This window comes from Salmo salar, chromosome ssa16, assembly GCF_905237065.1.
Source record: "Salmo salar chromosome ssa16, Ssal_v3.1, whole genome shotgun sequence".
NCBI classification, from domain to species: Eukaryota; Metazoa; Chordata; class Actinopteri; order Salmoniformes; family Salmonidae; genus Salmo; species Salmo salar.
The window spans coordinates 83,817,627-83,834,864 of NC_059457.1; the positions used below are offsets into that span (position 1 = coordinate 83,817,627).

Below are 17,238 nucleotides of genomic sequence, written 5' to 3' on the forward strand. Positions count from 1 at the left end.
CTACATCTGTGTTTATTATCATCAACACATCTACCACCTTCCACAGTACTCCACCTACATCTGTGTTTATTAATCATCAACACATCAACCACCTTCCACAGTACTCCACCTACATCTGTGTTTATTAATCATCAACACATCTACCACCTTCCACAGTACTCCACCTACATCTGTGTTTATTAAATCAACACATCTACCACCTTCCACAGTACTCCACCTACATCTGTGTTTATTAATCATCAACACATCTACCACCTTCCACAGTACTCCACCTACATCTGTGTTTATTAATCATCAACACATCTACCACCTTCCACAGTACACCACCTACATCTGTGTTTATTAATCATCAACACATCAACCACCTTCCACAGTACACCACCTACATCTGTGTTTATTTATCATCAAAAACCACCTTCCACAGTACTCCACCTACATCTGTGTTTATTAATCATCAACCACCTTCCACAGTACTCCACCTACATCTGTGTTTATTAATCATCAACCACCTTCCACAGTACTCCACCTACATCTGTGTTTATTAATCAACACATCAACCACCTTCCACAGAACTCCACCTACATCTGTGTTTATTAATCATCAACACATCTACTACCTTCCACAGTACTCCACCTACATCTGTGTTTATTAATCATCAACACATCTACTACCTTCCACAGTACTCCACCTACATCTGTGTTTATTAATCATCAACACATCTACCACCTTCCACAGTACTCCACCTACATCTGTGTTTATTAATCATCAACACATCTACCACCTTCCACAGTACTCCACCTACATCTGTGTTTATTAATCATCAACCACCTTCCACAGTACTCCACCTACATCTGTGTTTATTAATCATCAACCACCTTCCACAGTACTCCACCTACATCTGTGTTTATTAATCATCAACCACCTTCCACAGTACTCCACCTACATCTGTGTTTATTAATCATCAACACATCTACCACCTTCCACAGTATTCCACCTACATCTGTGTTTATTAATCATCAACACATCTACCACCTTCCACAGTACTCCAACTACATCTGTGTTTATTAATCATCAACACATCTACCACCTTCCACAGTACTCCACCTACATCTGTGTTTATTAATCAACACATCTACCACCTTCCACAGTACTCCACCTACATCTGTGTTTATTAATCATCAACCACCTTCCACAGTACTCCACCTACATCTGTGTTTATTAATCATCAACACATCTACCACCTTCCACAGTACTCCACCTACATCTGTGTTTATTAATCATCAACACATCTACCACCTTCCACAGTACTCCACCTACATCTGTGTTTATTAATCATCAACCACCTTCCACAGTACTCCACCTACATCTGTGTTTATTAATCATCAACACATCAACCACCTTCCACAGTACTCCACCTACATCTGTGTTTATAATAGACATGTTTTTCCCTGAACACAGAGACATCAAGGATAATCTCTCCCCACCATAATCATGCTCCTAACCTCACCATTACACCAAACTGAACTGACCCAAACCCCATCCCATCTCTATCAGTCGGTATTTCCTGTGTTTGTCCTGCAGGTGGCTGCGTATGACTTCAACCTGCCTGTGATGGTCAACGGTGTGGGCATGCCTCCCTCCTCCTCTTCCTCCTCCCACTTCCCTCCCAGCTCCGTCCCCAAGTCCTGCTCTTCCTCTTCCCACGCCCCTCCCAGCTCCGTCCCCAAGTCCTCCTCTACCTCCTCCCACGCCCCTCCCAGCTCCGTCCTCAAGTCCTCCTCTTCCTCCTCCCACGCCCCTCCCAGCTCCATCCCCAAGTCCTCCTCTTCTTCCTCCCACGCCCCTCCCAGCTCTGTCCCCAAGTCCTCCTCTTCCTCCTCCCACTTCCCTCCCAGCTCCGTCCTCAAGTCCTCCTCTTCCTCCTCCCACGCCCCTCCCAGCTCCATCCCCAAGTCCTCCTCTTCCTCCTCCCACGCCCCTCCCAGCTCCGTCCCCAAGTCCTCCTCTTCCTCCTCCCACTTCCCTCCCAGCTCCGTCCCCAAGTCCTCCTCTTCCTCCTCCCACTTCCCTCCCAGCTCCGTCCCCAAGTCCTCCTCTTCCAGGGACCAACATATCGTCACCCCGCGCCCGCTGCCCATCGCCATGGAGACGCTATCACGCAGGGTTCAGGCCACAGGTTAGAGGAGTGGCGATACGGGGTCAGAAAGTGTGTCAGTTGCCTGCCTGAACCATTGGCCTGAACAGATGGACTGAGCTGTTCTGTCCCTGCAGTATACTTAAAATATATATGTATTTTATTTTTTTAACTTTTCTTGCTGCTTTTCCTTGACAGTAAACAAACAACAGAGAAAAACAATAAACAACTTAACATTTACATACATTTCCACAAACATCAATGACATCACACTTGCTCAGGCCTACATGTTCCCACTGTATCCACACCCAACGATGTTTCCAATACTGGTAAGACTCCGTATGACCTCACAATGTGCTATGTTGTTTCTGTCCCTGCAGTATACCAGACAGTATTCCATAAGGCTCTGAGATAAGACAATAGGTTTATGATAAGAGTGGTTTAGGAGCTGAGATAAGACAATAGGTTTATGATAAGAGTGGTTTAGGAGCTGAGATAAGACAATAGGTTGAAGATAAGAGTGGTTTAGGAGCTGAGATAAGACAATAGGTTGAAGATAAGAGTGGTTTAGGAGCTGTGATAAGACAATAGGTTGAAGATAAGAGTGGTTTAGGAGCTGAGATAAGACAATAGGTTGAAGATAAGAGTGGTTTAGGAGCTGAGATAAGACAATAGGTTGAAGATAAGAGTGGTTTAGGAGCTGAGATAAGACAATAGGTTGAAGATAAGAGTGGTTTAGGAGCTGTGTATTTAGCACTTAAGATATTCTGTCCCTGTCTGTCCCTCAGCCCTGCGAGCCCTACTGGAGATGTCCCCATCAAGTCTCCAGTTTGATCTGGAGCCCTTTATCTCAGTTACTACTACCTCACGAACTCAGGTAGGTACTGTCACCTCACCACTCCACCAACTACTAAAGCAGGTAGATTCTGAATGGCAGATGTTTCTCGTGGCAGGCAGAGAGAAAGAGCTTGATATTCCCAACTGAGAGGCAGTTTGTGTGTTGTTGGGCTGAGCTACAACCAGCTGGAAGCTCCTCTCCTCTGTTGTCTCCAGACCGTAGAGCTGAGGAACGTGTCTGACAAGAGGCTGAGCTGGAGGATTGACTCCAGCGCTGCAGTAACACCAGGAGGGGGCAGTAGCACCAGCAGCAATGAGGGGCTGTTCACTATCTGTCCTACTGCTGGGACCCTGTAGCCACTGCAGTGTGTGTCTGTCACTGTCTCCCTCTCTCCTGCGAGAGTCACACCAGGTTAACCCCTCTCTCACCTCACCCTCAGAGCTCACTTAATATAATAACAACACTCCAAAGTTGATCGTTTTTTATTTATTTAACTATGCAAGTCAGTTAAGAGCAAATTCTTATTTACAATGGCGGCCAAACCCGGACGACGCTGGGACAATTGTGCCCCGCCCTATGGGACTCCCAATCACGGCCGGTTGTGATACAGCCTGGAATCAAACCAGGGTCTGTAGCGACGCCTCGAGCATTGAGATGCAGTGCCTTAGACCGCTGCGCCACTCAGATTCAGGTTTTCCAACCTCAAAAGTGGTGTTATGTTTAGATGAGTCCTCCTGGTACTGTATGATGTAATGTTGGTTCTGTAAATGTTTTTTTGATGTGTTTTGTTCTGCATCTTCACTCTTTCTTCCAGTGACAGCAGGTCAGATCGAGGTGTCCCTCCCTCTGTTTCTGTCTGAGGAGGGGCAGGAGGAGAGAAAGGGGGAGAAGGGGGAGGAGGGGGGAGTCCCTCACCCCTACAGGGTGCTGTCTCTCAGTGCCACCCCTCACCCCCCCAGCATCACCTTCCTCCCCCCTCGAGTCCTCCTCACCCCTGTCCCTCTGGACACACCCTCCACCACCACCCTCTTCCCTGCTCCCCACCGGGTACCCCAGGTCTGTACCACCCATCCACCTGCCTGTCATAATGGGCTTCCACCCACTAACTGACTGTTTACTGTAGTACAGTAATACCTAATGATCTCTATGCTCTGATAGGTCGCCTGTGTATTTCTAACCTGATCCAGCAGTATAACAGCTCTAAATAAACAAGACAATTTGTACAGATCTGCATTTTCATACAGTAATAATACAGAATAGAGTCAAATTATAGAGTCCCATTATAGAGTCCCATTATAGAGTCGTTCTAGAGTAATTATACAGTCATATATTAATATCCCATATAGTGTAATACAGTCCCATTCTCACCTCTGCGACCTTTGCCCTCTGACCCCAGTGGTTCCTGTCTGCGTGTGGAGGTGGAGGAGATGGTTCTGAAGGATGGCAGTCGGCTGAAGCCCCTCTCAGTCAGCCTGCCCCACAACGGCACCGTCCCTCCCCAGACCCAGCCCCAGACCCACACAGAGCCCCAGACCCACACAGAGCCCCAGACCCACACAGAGCCCCAGACCCCCATCACCTGCACAGTGACCTTCTGCTCCCCTCAGCCCCTGGACCTCAACTCACACATCACATTCCTGGACCACCTCAACAACAGGTACGGATACTTAGGAAACCTCGTCCCAGTCAGCCACACATACTGTTCATTATCTCTCTCTCTTTTGCACTCTAGATCTTTCTCTCAGTTTCTGTCTCTATCTCTCTGTCTCTATCTCTCTGTCTCTCTCTCTCTGTCTCTCTCTGTCTCTGTCTATCTCTCTGTCTCTCTCTCTCTGTCTCTGTCTCTGTCTCTCTCTCTGTCTCTCTGTCTCTCTCTCTGTCTCTCTCTCTGTCTCTCTCTCTGTCTCTCTCTCTTATAATTCTCTCTAGCTTCATCCAGTGATGGCTTATTTTCTCTCTCTCTCTCCTCCTCTCTCTCTCCTGTCTTAGTCCAGAGTTGTAAGTGATGGATTCATTTCTCTCCTCTCCTATCTGTCGGTCTCTGTCTCTGTCTCTCCTCTCCTATCTGTCGGTCTCTGTCTCTGTCTCTCCTCTCCTATCTGTTGGTCTCTGTCTCTCCTCTCCTATCTGTCGGTCTCTGTCTCGGTCTCTCCTCTCCTATCTGTCTGTCTCTGTCTCTGTCTCTCCTATCTGTCTGTCTCTGTCTCTGTCTCTCCTCTCCTATCTGTCTGTCTCTGTCTCTGTCTCTCCTCTCCTATCTGTCTGTCTCTGTCTCTGTCTCTCCTCTCCTATCTGTTGGTCTCTGTCTCTCCTCTCCTATCTGTCTGTCTCTGTCTCTCCTCTCCTATCTGTCTGTCTCTGTCTCTGTCTCTCCTCTCCTATCTGTCGGTCTCTGTCTCTGTCTCTCCTCTCCTATCTGTCGGTCTCTGTCTCTGTCTCTCCTCTCCTATCTGTCGGTCTCTGTCTCTCCTCTCCTATCTGTTGGTCTCTGTCTCTGTCTCTCCTCTCCTATCTGTTGGTCTCTGTCTCTGTCTCTCCTCTCCTATCTGTTGGTCTCTGTCTCTCCTCTCCTATCTGTCTGTCTCTGTCTCTCCTCTCCTATCTGTCTGTCTCTGTCTCTGTCTCTCCTCTCCTATCTGTCTGTCTCTGTCTCTCCTCTCCTATCTGTCTGTCTCTGTCTCTGTCTCTCCTCTCCTATCTGTCTGTCTCTGTCTCTGTCTCTCCTCTCCTATCTGTTGGTCTCTGTCTCTCCTCTCCTATCTGTCTGTCTCTGTCTCTCCTCTCCTATCTGTCTGTCTCTGTCTCTGTCTCTCCTCTCCTATCTGTCTGTCTCTGTCTCTGTCTCTCCTCTCCTATCTGTCGGTCTCTGTCTCTCCTCTCCTATCTGTCGGTCTCTCCTCTCCTATCTGTTGGTCTCTGTCTCTGTCTCTCCTCTCCTATCTGTTGGTCTCTGTCTCTGTCTCTCCTCTCCTATCTGTTGGTCTCTGTCTCTCCTCTCCTATCTGTCGGTCTCTGTCTCTGTCTCTCCTCTCCTATCTGTCGGTCTCTGTCTCTGTCTCTCCTATCTGTCTGTCTCTGTCTCTGTCTCTGTCTCTCCTATCTGTCTGTCTCTGTCTCTGTCTCTCTTCTCCTATCTGTTGGTCTCTGTCTCTCCTCTCCTATCTGTCTGTCTCTGTCTCTCCTCTCCTATCTGTCTGTCTCTGTCTCTGTCTCTCCTCTCCTATCTGTCTGTCTCTGTCTCTGTCTCTCCTCTCCTATCTGTTGGTTTCTGTCTCTCCTCTCCTATCTGTCTGTCTCTGTCTCTCCTCTCCTATCTGTCTGTCTCTGTCTCTGTCTCTCCTCTCCTATCTGTCGGTCTCTGTCTCTGTCTCTCCTCTCCTATCTGTCTGTCTCTGTCTCTGTCTCTCCTCTCCTATCTGTCTGTCTCTGTCTCTGTCTCTCCTCTCCTATCTGTCGGTCTCTGTCTCTGTCTCTCCTCTCCTATCTGTCGGTCTCTGTCTCTCCTCTCCTATCTGTCTGTCTCTGTCTCTGTCTCTCCTCTCCTATCTGTCGGTCTCTGTCTCTGTCTCTCCTCTCCTATCTGTCGGTCTCTGTCTCTGTCTCTCCTCTCCTATCTGTTGGTCTCTGTCTCTGTCTCTCCTCTCCTATCTGTCGGTCTCTGTCTCTCCTCTCCTATCTGTTGGTCTCTGTCTCTGTCTCTCCTCTCCTATCTGTTGGTCTCTGTCTCTGTCTCTCCTCTCCTATCTGTTGGTCTCTGTCTCTGTCTCTCCTCTCCTATCTGTTGGTCTCTGTCTCTCCTCTCCTATCTGTCTGTCTCTGTCTCTCCTCTCCTATCTGTCTGTCTCTGTCTCTGTCTCTCCTCTCCTATCTGTCGGTCTCTGTCTCTGTCTCTCCTCTCCTATCTGTTGGTCTCTGTCTCTCCTCTCCTATCTGTCTGTCTCTGTCTCTCCTCTCCTATCTGTCTGTCTCTGTCTCTGTCTCTCCTCTCCTATCTGTCTGTCTCTGTCTCTGTCTCTCCTCTCCTATCTGTCTGTCTCTGTCTCTGTCTCTCCTCTCCTATCTGTCTGTCTCTGTCTCTGTCTCTCCTCTCCTATCTGTCGGTCTCTGTCTCTGTCTCTCCTCTCCTATCTGTTGGTCTCTGTCTCTGTCTCTCCTCTCCTATCTGTCGGTTTCTGTCTCTCCTCTCCTATCTGTCTGTCTCTGTCTCTCCTCTCCTATCTGTTGGTCTCTGTCTCTGTCTCTCCTCTCCTATCTGTTGGTCTCTGTCTCTGTCTCTCCTCTCCTATCTGTCGGTCTCTGTCTCTCCTCTCTTATCTGTCGGTCTCTGTCTCTCCTCTCTTATCTGTCGGTCTCTGTCTCTGTCTCTCCACTCCTATCTGTCGGTCTCTGTCTCTCCTCTCCTATCTGTCGGTCTCTCCTCTCCTATCTGTCGGTCTCTGTCTCTGTCTCTCCTCTCCTATCTGTCTGTCTCTGTCTCTGTCTCTCCTCTCCTATCTGTCGGTCTCTGTCTCTCCTCTCCTATCTGTCGGTCTCTCCTCTCCTATCTGTCGGTCTCTGTCTCTCCTCTCCTATCTGTCGGTCTCTGTCTCTGTCTCTCCTCTCCTATCTGTCTGTCTCTGTCTCTGTCTCTCCTCTCCTATCTGTCGGTCTCTGTCTCTCCTCTCCTATCTGTCGGTCTCTCCTCTCCTATCTGTCGGTCTCTGTCTCTGTCTCTCCTCTCCTATCTGTCTGTCTCTGTCTCTGTCTCTCCTCTCCTATCTGTCTGTCTCTGTCTCTCCTCTCCTATCTGTTGGTCTCTTCAGGTTCAGGGTGGAGGTCTGTGCTACAGCAGATAATAGTTTGTTGACAGTGTGGCCCTACCTGGCTTTGCACCGCTCTGAGCAGCAGATAGTCCTCAAGAGTGGTACGTCCTGCTGTCCTGTTCTGTACCCATAACACACTGCACAATGTACAGCATTCATACACTCATACTGAGGATGACTGTCTACTAATCTAAGTATCTGTGTTCTTCCATCCCCCAACCTAACTGGTCCATGTAAATGTCACTCAGGTTGTCTGAGCGGCTGCAGTGGCGAATCAGGGCCCTCTCAGGTGACAGGGAAGGCGGTGCTTCAGCCATGCTACTCCCCCAGCCCTCTCTCTCGCTACACTTCCTCCTCCTCCACCTTCGCTTTCCTCTCCTCCACCAGTAATCACTCCATCTCTGGTGAGACACACCTCTACAACTACACTGCTACACACCAGACCTGGTCAAATACATATGTGAAGTGTGTTGAAGGACTGGAGTGGGTTTTAACTTGGTTTTCCCCGTACCAAGGTACCACTACCACAATCCCAAATAATAACCCCAAAGTGCCCATTCCAAGCTGAATCAAACATATTGGCCTGTCCTCAGACTCTGGAGACAGCAGGAGTAGGACTGGGAGTGCTGGACCAGGGCCTAGAGGGAAGGAGGACTGGCCCCAGAAGGAGACAGAGGGTGAGAGAGAGACAGATGGTGTGACTGACCAGCAGCAGTGGCAGCAGCAGGGTATACCAGTGTTTCCAGGGCAGGACTCAGAGGAGGGGTTGTACTACCACAGCATCCTGCAGGTAACAACTGGTAAATCACCCTGGGACAACTGCTGATAGAACAAAGGATGTATAGCTAAATGTGATTGGTTGATTGATTGCAGGCCGTACAGAAGTGGTTCAGTCAGTTTGGCTGGCCCCGTGGACCAAACCCCATCTCTCTACCACGCTCTCTCAGAAGGTAAACCCCATCTCTCTACCACGCTCTCTCAGAAGGTAAACCTCATCTCTCTACCACGCTCTCTCAGAAGGTAAACCCCATCTCTCTACCACGCTCTCTCAGAAGGTAAACCTCATCTCTCTACCACGCTCTCTCAGAAGGTAAACCTCATCTCTCTACCACGCTCTCTCAGAAGGTAAACCCCATCTCTCTACCACGCTCTCTCAGAAGGTAAACCTCATCTCTCTACCACACTCTCTCAGAAGGTAAACCTCATCTCTCTACCACGCTCTCTCAGAAGGTAAACCTCATCTCTCTACCACACTCTCTCAGAAGGTAAACCTCATCTCTCTACCACGCTCTCTCAGAAGGTAAACCTCATCTCTCTACCACACTCTCTCAGAAGGTAAACCCCATCTCTCTACCACGCTCTCTCAGAAGGTAAACCCCATCTCTCTACCACACTCTCTCAGAAGGTAAACCTCATCTCTCTACCACGCTCTCTCAGAAGGTAAACCCCATCTCTCTACCACGCTCTCTCAGAAGGTAAACCTCATCTCTCTACCACACTCTCTCAGAAGGTAAACCTCATCTCTCTACCACACTCTCTCAGAAGGTAAACCCATCTCTCCAATCTCTCTTACCACGCTCTCTCAGAAGGTAAACCTCATCTCTCTACCACACTCTCTCAGAAGGTAAACCTCATCTCTCTACCACGCTCTCTCAGAAGGTAAACCTCATCTCTCTACCACACTCTCTCAGAAGGTAAACCCCATCTCTCTACCACGCTCTCTCAGAAGGTAAACCCCATCTCTCTACCACGCTCTCTCAGAAGGTAAACCCCATCTCTCTACCACGCTCTCTCAGAAGGTAAACCTCATCTCTCTACCACACTCTCTCAGAAGGTAAACCCCATCTCTCTACCACACTCTCTCAGAAGGTAAACCCCATCTCTCTACCACGCTCTCTCAGAAGGTAAACCCCATCTCTCTACCACACTCTCTCAGAAGGTAAACCCCATCTCTCTACCACGCTCTCTCAGAAGGTAAACCCCATCTCTCTACCACGCTCTCTCAGAAGGTAAACCCCATCTCTCTACCACGCTCTCTCAGAAGGTAAACCCCATCTCTCTACCACGCTCTCTCAGAAGGTAAACCTCATCTCTCTACCACGCTCTCTCAGAAGGTAAACCTCATCTCTCTACCACGCTCTCTCAGAAGGTAAACCCCATCTCTCTACCACGCTCTCTCAGAAGGTAAACCCCATCTCTCTACCACACTCTCTCAGAAGGTAAACCCCATCTCTCTACCACACTCTCTCAGAAGGTAAACCCCATCTCTCTACCACACTCTCTCAGAAGGTAAACCTCATCTCTCTACCACACTCTCTCAGAAGGTAAACCTCATCTCTCTACCACACTCTCTCAGAAGGTAAACCTCATCTCTCTACCACACTCTCTCAGAAGGTAAACCTCATCTCTCTACCACACTCTCTCAGAAGGTAAACCTCATCTCTCTACCACGCTCTCTCAGAAGGTAAACCTCATCTCTCTACCACACTCTCTCAGAAGGTAAACCCCATCTCTCTACCACGCTCTCTCAGAAGGTAAACCCCATCTCTCTACCACACTCTCTCAGAAGGTAAACCTCATCTCTCTACCACACTCTCTCAGAAGGTAAACCCCATCTCTCTACCACGCTCTCTCAGAAGGTAAACCTCATCTCTCTACCACGCTCTCTCAGAAGGTAAACCCCATCTCTCTACCACGCTCTCTCAGAAGGTAAACCTCATCTCTCTACCACACTCTCTCAGAAGGTAAACCTCATCTCTCTACCACACTCTCTCAGAAGGTAAACCTCATCTCTCTACCACGCTCTCTCAGAAGGTAAACCTCATCTCTCTAACACACTCTCTCAGAAGGTAGGTGGACTGGTATCCGACACACATATTTTTATTTTATGTTTTTATTACGTTATGTTATTATTAGTCTCTCCTCTCTCTCTCTTTCTATCTCTTTCACCCTCCCTCCCCCCTCTCTCTCTTTCTCCCTCCCCCCCTCTCTCCTCTATCTCCTCTCTCTCTCTCCTCTGTCCTCTCTATCTATCTCTCCCAGGGTGGTATGTAGGGTCCAGACAGTAGACTCCAGCTCTAGTGAGTGGAGGAACTCGTACCTTATGAGCCATGGTAAAAACACACGGACCATCTACGACATGCTGCATCACCTGAGCGGACAGACACTTCCTGGTGTGAGCACCAACCAATCGCTGCCCTGCAACCGCGCAGCAGCTGCTCCACCGGAACACAGTGCTGCTGGCCTTCCTCAGGTACCACACAGACACTTAATCACTCATACACGGACAACTCCTCCGGCCACCGTACGCAGGCTCACACGCTCACCAGCCTACTCACTGTGTTGTGGTCTTCAGGAGGCAGGGAGCCTGTCTGTCCCACATCAGACCTGAGTACCTGTTAGACTCCCAGGAGTTCAGCCACTGGAGCTCGCTACAGGCCCAGTCCCAGTGTGATCAGTCCCAGTGTGATCAGAGGGGGCTGGACTACAGCAGCAAGGTCTTTGAATCCCTCAGTAAAAGGGGCTGGATGGATGTTCTACTGCAGACCTACAAGGCAAGAGAGTGTAGTCTTTCTATCTCTCTCTAATCTGTCTGTCTGTCTCTCTCTCTCTTTCTCTCTCTTTCTCTGTCTGTCTCTCTCTTTCTTTCTTTCTCTCTGTCTCTCTCTTTCTTTCTCTCTGTCTCTCTCTTTCTCTCTCTTTCTCTGTCTGTCTTTCTCTCTCTTTCTCTGTCTGTCTCTCTCTTTCTTTCTCTCTGTCTCTTTCTTTCTCTCTGTCTCTCTCTTTCTTTCTCTCTCTCTCGGTCTCTCTCTCTGTCTCTTTCTCTGTATCTCTATCTCTCTCTTTCTCTCGGGCTCTATCTCTTTCTCTCTGTCTCTCTCTCTGTCTCTCTCTCTCTCTCCCTCTGTGTTCTGATCAGCAGTCTGAGGAATGTATCTGTTTCTGTCTGTCTGTCTACCCCTCCTCCCCAGGTGCTAGTCCTGCCACGGGTGACAAAGGGTCCCTTGTCCCTGGGCCTCCAGAGCTGTGACAGTGGCAGCATGGAGCAACAGGTCCCCAGGATCAACCCAAAGCCCCTGGCCTCTAACGTCTACTCCACCTGGGAGAGGAGGCTACTCACCTGGCTCAACCTGCACTACCACTGCATGAGGACTACCGTCTGGAGCCCACTCACCTCTAGAGGTAGGAGGGGGGGTGTTGAGGGAGAGACAGAGAGAGAACGAGTGAGAGACAAAGAAGAGTGTTTGAGAGAGAGACATAGAATAGTGTTTGAGAGAAAGACAAAGAAGAGTTTTTGAGAGGTAGAGACGGAGAGGTAGAGACGGAGAGGTAGAGACGGAGAGGTAGAGACGGAGAGGTAGAGACGGAGCGGTAGAGACGGAGAGGTAGAGACGGAGAGGTAGAGACAGAGAGGTAGAGACGGAGAGGTAGAGACGGAGAGGTAGAGACGGAGAGGTAGAGACGGAGAGGTAGAGACGGAGAGGTAGAGACGGAGAGGTAGAGACGGAGAGGTAGAGACAGAGAGGTAGAGACGGAGAGGTAGAGAGACGGAGCGGTAGAGACGGAGAGGTAGAGACGGAAAGGTAGAGACGGAGAGGTAGAGACGGAGAGGTAGAGACGGAGCGGTAGAGACGGAGCGGTAGAGACGGAGAGGTAGAGACAGAGAGGTAGAGACGGAGAGGTAGAGACGGAGAGGTAGAGACGGAGAGGTAGAGACGGAGAGGTAGAGACGGAGAGGTAGAGACAGAGAGGTAGAGACAGAGAGATTGACAGAGCAGTAGAGACAGAGAGGTAGAGACAGAGAGGTAGAGACAGAGAGGTAGAGACGGAGAGGTAGAGACGGAGAGGTAGAGACGGAGAGGTAGAGACGGAGAGGTAGAGACGGAGAGGTAGAGACAGAGAGATTGACAAAGAGGTAGACAGAGATTGACAGAGAGGTAGAGACAGAGAGGTAGAGACAGAGAGGTAGAGACAGAGAGGTAGAGACAGAGAGGTGGAGACAGAGAGGTGGAGACAGAGAGGTGGAGACAGAGAGGTAGAGACAGAGAGGTAGAGACAGAGAGGTAGAGACGGAGAGATTGACAAAGAGGGAGAGACAGAGATTGACAGGGAGGTAGAGACGGAGAGGTAGAGACGGAGAGGTGGAGACAGAGAGGTGGAGACAGAGAGGTGGAGACAGAGAGGTGGAGACAGAGAGGTGGAGACAGAGAGGTAGAGACAGAGAGGTGGAGACAGAGAGGTGGAGACAGAGAGGTAGAGACAGAGAGGTAGAGACAGAGAGGTAGAGACGGAGCCAGATCCACAGAGGTAGAGACAGAGCCAGATCCACAGAGGTAGAGACAGAGCCAGATCCACAGAGAGGTAGAGACAGAGAGGTAGAGACGGAGCCAGATCCACAGAGAGGTAGAGACAGAGACACAGAGAAATCCACAACTCAACAGGTCTCTCTCTTTCCATCACACAGCACTAGCCCTGGGTAACCCTGTCTTACAGCCTGCACCACACCTTCACCAAGCAGGCAGGTCTCTCTCTCTCTCCATCACACAGCACTAGCCCTGGGTAACCCTGTCTTACAGCCTGCACCACACCTTCACCAAGCAGGCAGGTCTCTCTCTCTCTCCATCACACAGCACTAGCCCTGGGTAACCCTGTCTTACAGCCTGCACCACACCTTCACCAAGCAGGCAGGTCTCTCTCTCTCTCCATCACACAGCACTAGCCCTGGGTAACCCTGTCTTACAGCCTGCACCACACCTTCACCAAACAGGCAGGTCTCTCTCTCTCTCTCCATCACACAGCACTAGCCCTGGGTTACCCTGTCTTACAGCCTGCACCACACCTTCACCAAGCAGGCAGGTCTCTCTCTCTCTCCATCACACAGCACTAGCCCTGGGTAACCCTGTCTTACAGCCTGCACCACACCTTCACCAAGCAGGCAGGTCTCTCTCTCCATCACACAGCACTAGCCCTGGGTAACCCTGTCTTACAGCCTGCACTACACCTTCACCAAGCAGGCAGGTCTCTCTCTCCATCACACAGCACTAGCCCTGGGTAACCCTGTCTTACAGCCTGCACTACACCTTCACCAAGCAGGCAGGTCTCTCTCTCCATCACACAGCACTAGCCCTGGGTAACCCTGTCTTACAGCCTGCACCACACCTTCACCAAGCAGGCAGGTCTCTCTCTCTCTCCATCACACAGCACTAGCCCTGGGTAACCCTGTCTTACAGCCTGCACCACACCTTCACCAAGCAGGCAGGTCTCTCTCTCCATCACACAGCACTAGCCCTGGGTAACCCTGTCTTACAGCCTGCACCACACCTTCACCAAGCAGGCAGGTCTCTCTCTCCATCACACAGCACTAGCCCTGGGTAACCCTGTCTTACAGCCTGCACCACACCTTCACCAAGCAGGCAGGTTCTCTCTCTCTCCATCACACAGCACTAGCCCTGGGTAACCCTGTCTTACAGCCTGCACCACACCTTCACCAAGCAGGCAGGTCTCTCTCTCTCTCCATCACACAGCACTAGCCCTGGGTAACCCTGTCTTACAGCCTGCACCACACCTTCACCAAGCAGGCAGGTCTCTCTCTCCATCACACAGCACTAGCCCTGGGTAACCCTGTCTTACAGCCTGCACCACACCTTCACCAAGCAGGCAGGTCTCTCTCTCTCCATCACACAGCACTAGCCCTGGGTAACCCTGTCTTACAGCCTGCACCACACCTTCACCAAGCAGGCAGGTTCTCTCTCTCTCCATCACACAGCACTAGCCCTGGGTAACCCTGTCTTACAGCCTGCACCACACCTTCACCAAGCAGGCAGGTCTCTCTCTCTCTCCATCACACAGCACTAGCCCTGGGTAACCCTGTCTTACAGCCTGCACCACACCTTCACCAAGCAGGCAGGTCTCTCTCTCCATCACACAGCACTAGCCCTGGGTAACCCTGTCTTACAGCCTGCACCACACCTTCACCAAGCAGGCAGGTCTCTCTCTCTCCATCACACAGCACTAGCCCTGGGTAACCCTGTCTTACAGCCTGCACCACACCTTCACCAAGCAGGCAGGTCTCTCTCTCTCTCCATCACACAGCACTAGCCCTGGGTAACCCTGTCTTACAGCCTGCACCACACCTTCACCAAGCAGGCAGGTCTCTCTCTCCATCACACAGCACTAGCCCTGGGTAACCCTGTCTTACAGCCTGCACCACACCTTCACCAAGCAGGCAGGTCTCTCTCTCCATCACACAGCACTAGCCCTGGGTAACCCTGTCTTACAGCCTGCACCACACCTTCACCAAGCAGGCAGGCTCTCTCTCTCCATCACACAGCACTAGCCCTGGGTAACCCTGTCTTACAGCCTGCACCACACCTTCACCAAGCAGGCAGGTCTCTCTCTCTCTCCATCACACAGCACTAGCCCTGGGTAACCCTGTCTTACAGCCTGCACCACACCTTCACCAAGCAGGCAGGTCTCTCTCTCTCCATCACACAGCACTAGCCCTGGGTAACCCTGTCTTACAGCCTGCACCACACCTTCACCAAGCAGGCAGGTTCTCTCTCTCTCCATCACACAGCACTAGCCCTGGGTAACCCTGTCTTACAGCCTGCACCACACCTTCACCAAGCAGGCAGGTCTCTCTCTCTCTCCATCACACAGCACTAGCCCTGGGTAACCCTGTCTTACAGCCTGCACCACACCTTCACCAAGCAGGCAGGTCTCTCTCTCTCCATCACACAGCACTAGCCCTGGGTAACCCTGTCTTACAGCCTGCACCACACCTTCACCAAGCAGGCAGGTCTCTCTCTCTCTCCATCACACAGCACTAGCCCTGGGTAACCCTGTCTTACAGCCTGCACCACACCTTCACCAAGCAGGCAGGTCTCTCTCTCTCCATCACACAGCACTAGCCCTGGGTAACCCTGTCTTACAGCCTGCACCACACCTTCACCAAGCAGGCAGGCTCTCTCTCTCCATCACACAGCACTAGCCCTGGGTAACCCTGTCTTACAGCCTGCACCACACCTTCACCAAGCAGGCAGGTCCTCTCTCTCTCCATCACACAGCACTAGCCCTGGGTAACCCTGTCTTACAGCCTGCACCACACCTTCACCAAGCAGGCAGGTCTCTCTCTCTCCATCACACAGCACTAGCCCTGGGTAACCCTGTCTTACAGCCTGCACCACACCTTCACCAAGCAGGCAGGTCTCTCTCTCTCCATCACACAGCACTAGCCCTGGGTAACCCTGTCTTACAGCCTGCACCACACCTTCACCAAGCAGGCAGGTCTCTCTCTCCATCACACAGCACTAGCCCTGGGTAACCCTGTCTTACAGCCTGCACCACACCTTCACCAAGCAGGCAGGTCTCTCTCTCCATCACACAGCACTAGCCCTGGGTAACCCTGTCTTACAGCCTGCACCACACCTTCACCAAGCAGGCAGGTCTCTCTCTCTCTCCATCACACAGCACTAGCCCTGGGTAACCCTGTCTTACAGCCTGCACCACACCTTCACCAAGCAGGCAGGTCTCTCTCTCTCCATCACACAGCACTAGCCCTGGGTAACCCTGTCTTACAGCCTGCACCACACCTTCACCAAGCAGGCAGGTCTCTCTCTCTCTCCATCACACAGCACTAGCCCTGGGTAACCCTGTCTTACAGCCTGCACCACACCTTCACCAAGCAGGCAGGTTCTCTCTCTCTCCATCACACAGCACTAGCCCTGGGTAACCCTGTCTTACAGCCTGCACCACACCTTCACCAAGCAGGCAGGTCTCTCTCTCTCTCCATCACACAGCACTAGCCCTGGGTAACCCTGTCTTACAGCCTGCACCACACCTTCACCAAGCAGGCAGGTCTCTCTCTCTCCATCACACAGCACTAGCCCTGGGTAACCCTGTCTTACAGCCTGCACCACACCTTCACCAAGCAGGCAGGTTCTCTCTCTCCATCACACAGCACTAGCCCTGGGTAACCCTGTCTTACAGCCTGCACCACACCTTCACCAAGCAGGCAGGTCTCTCTCTCTCTCCATCACACAGCACTAGCCCTGGGTAACCCTGTCTTACAGCCTGCACCACACCTTCACCAAGCAGGCAGGTCTCTCTCTCTCCATCACACAGCACTAGCCCTGGGTAACCCTGTCTTACAGCCTGCACCACACCTTCACCAAGCAGGCAGGTCTCTCTCTCTCTCCATCACACAGCACTAGCCCTGGGTAACCCTGTCTTACAGCCTGCACCACACCTTCACCAAGCAGGCAGGTCTCTCTCTCTCCATCACACAGCACTAGCCCTGGGTAACCCTGTCTTACAGCCTGCACCACACCTTCACCAAGCAGGCAGGTCTCTCTCTCTCTCCATCACACAGCACTAGCCCTGGGTAACCCTGTCTTACAGCCTGCACCACACCTTCACCAAGCAGGCAGGTCTCTCTCTCTCTCCATCACACAGCACTAGCCCTG

General features: G+C 51.2%; 1 protein-coding gene across 1 annotated transcript; it reads left to right on the plus strand.

The window, feature by feature from the left end:
- Positions 1-2,544: 2,544 nt before the first annotated feature.
- Positions 2,545-11,323, plus strand: LOC106574748 (cilia- and flagella-associated protein 47). The gene is made up of 11 exons (XM_045698251.1): positions 2,545-3,011; positions 3,188-3,383; positions 3,787-4,028; positions 4,369-4,629; positions 4,962-4,970; positions 7,775-7,875; positions 8,023-8,178; positions 8,368-8,564; positions 8,648-8,724; positions 10,817-11,027; positions 11,130-11,323. The coding sequence occupies exons 4-11, from the start codon at positions 4,400-4,402 to the stop codon at positions 11,163-11,165; spliced, it is 1,017 nt and encodes a 338-aa protein (XP_045554207.1). The 5' UTR covers positions 2,545-3,011; positions 3,188-3,383; positions 3,787-4,028; positions 4,369-4,399; the 3' UTR covers positions 11,166-11,323.
- Positions 11,324-17,238: the final 5,915 nt, after the last annotated feature.

Bases quoted from the DNA above. Each gene is read 5' to 3' on its own strand.
- LOC106574748 (XM_045698251.1), top strand. From the start codon at position 4,400: ATGGTTCTGAAGGATGGCAGTCGGCTGAAGCCCCTCTCAGTCAGCCTG. The intron at 7,876-8,022 runs GTACGTCCTGCT...AATGTCACTCAG, and splicing joins GCAGATAGTCCTCAAGAGTG to GTTGTCTGAGCGGCTGCAGT. The intron at 8,565-8,647 runs GTAACAACTGGT...GATTGATTGCAG, and splicing joins ACTACCACAGCATCCTGCAG to GCCGTACAGAAGTGGTTCAG.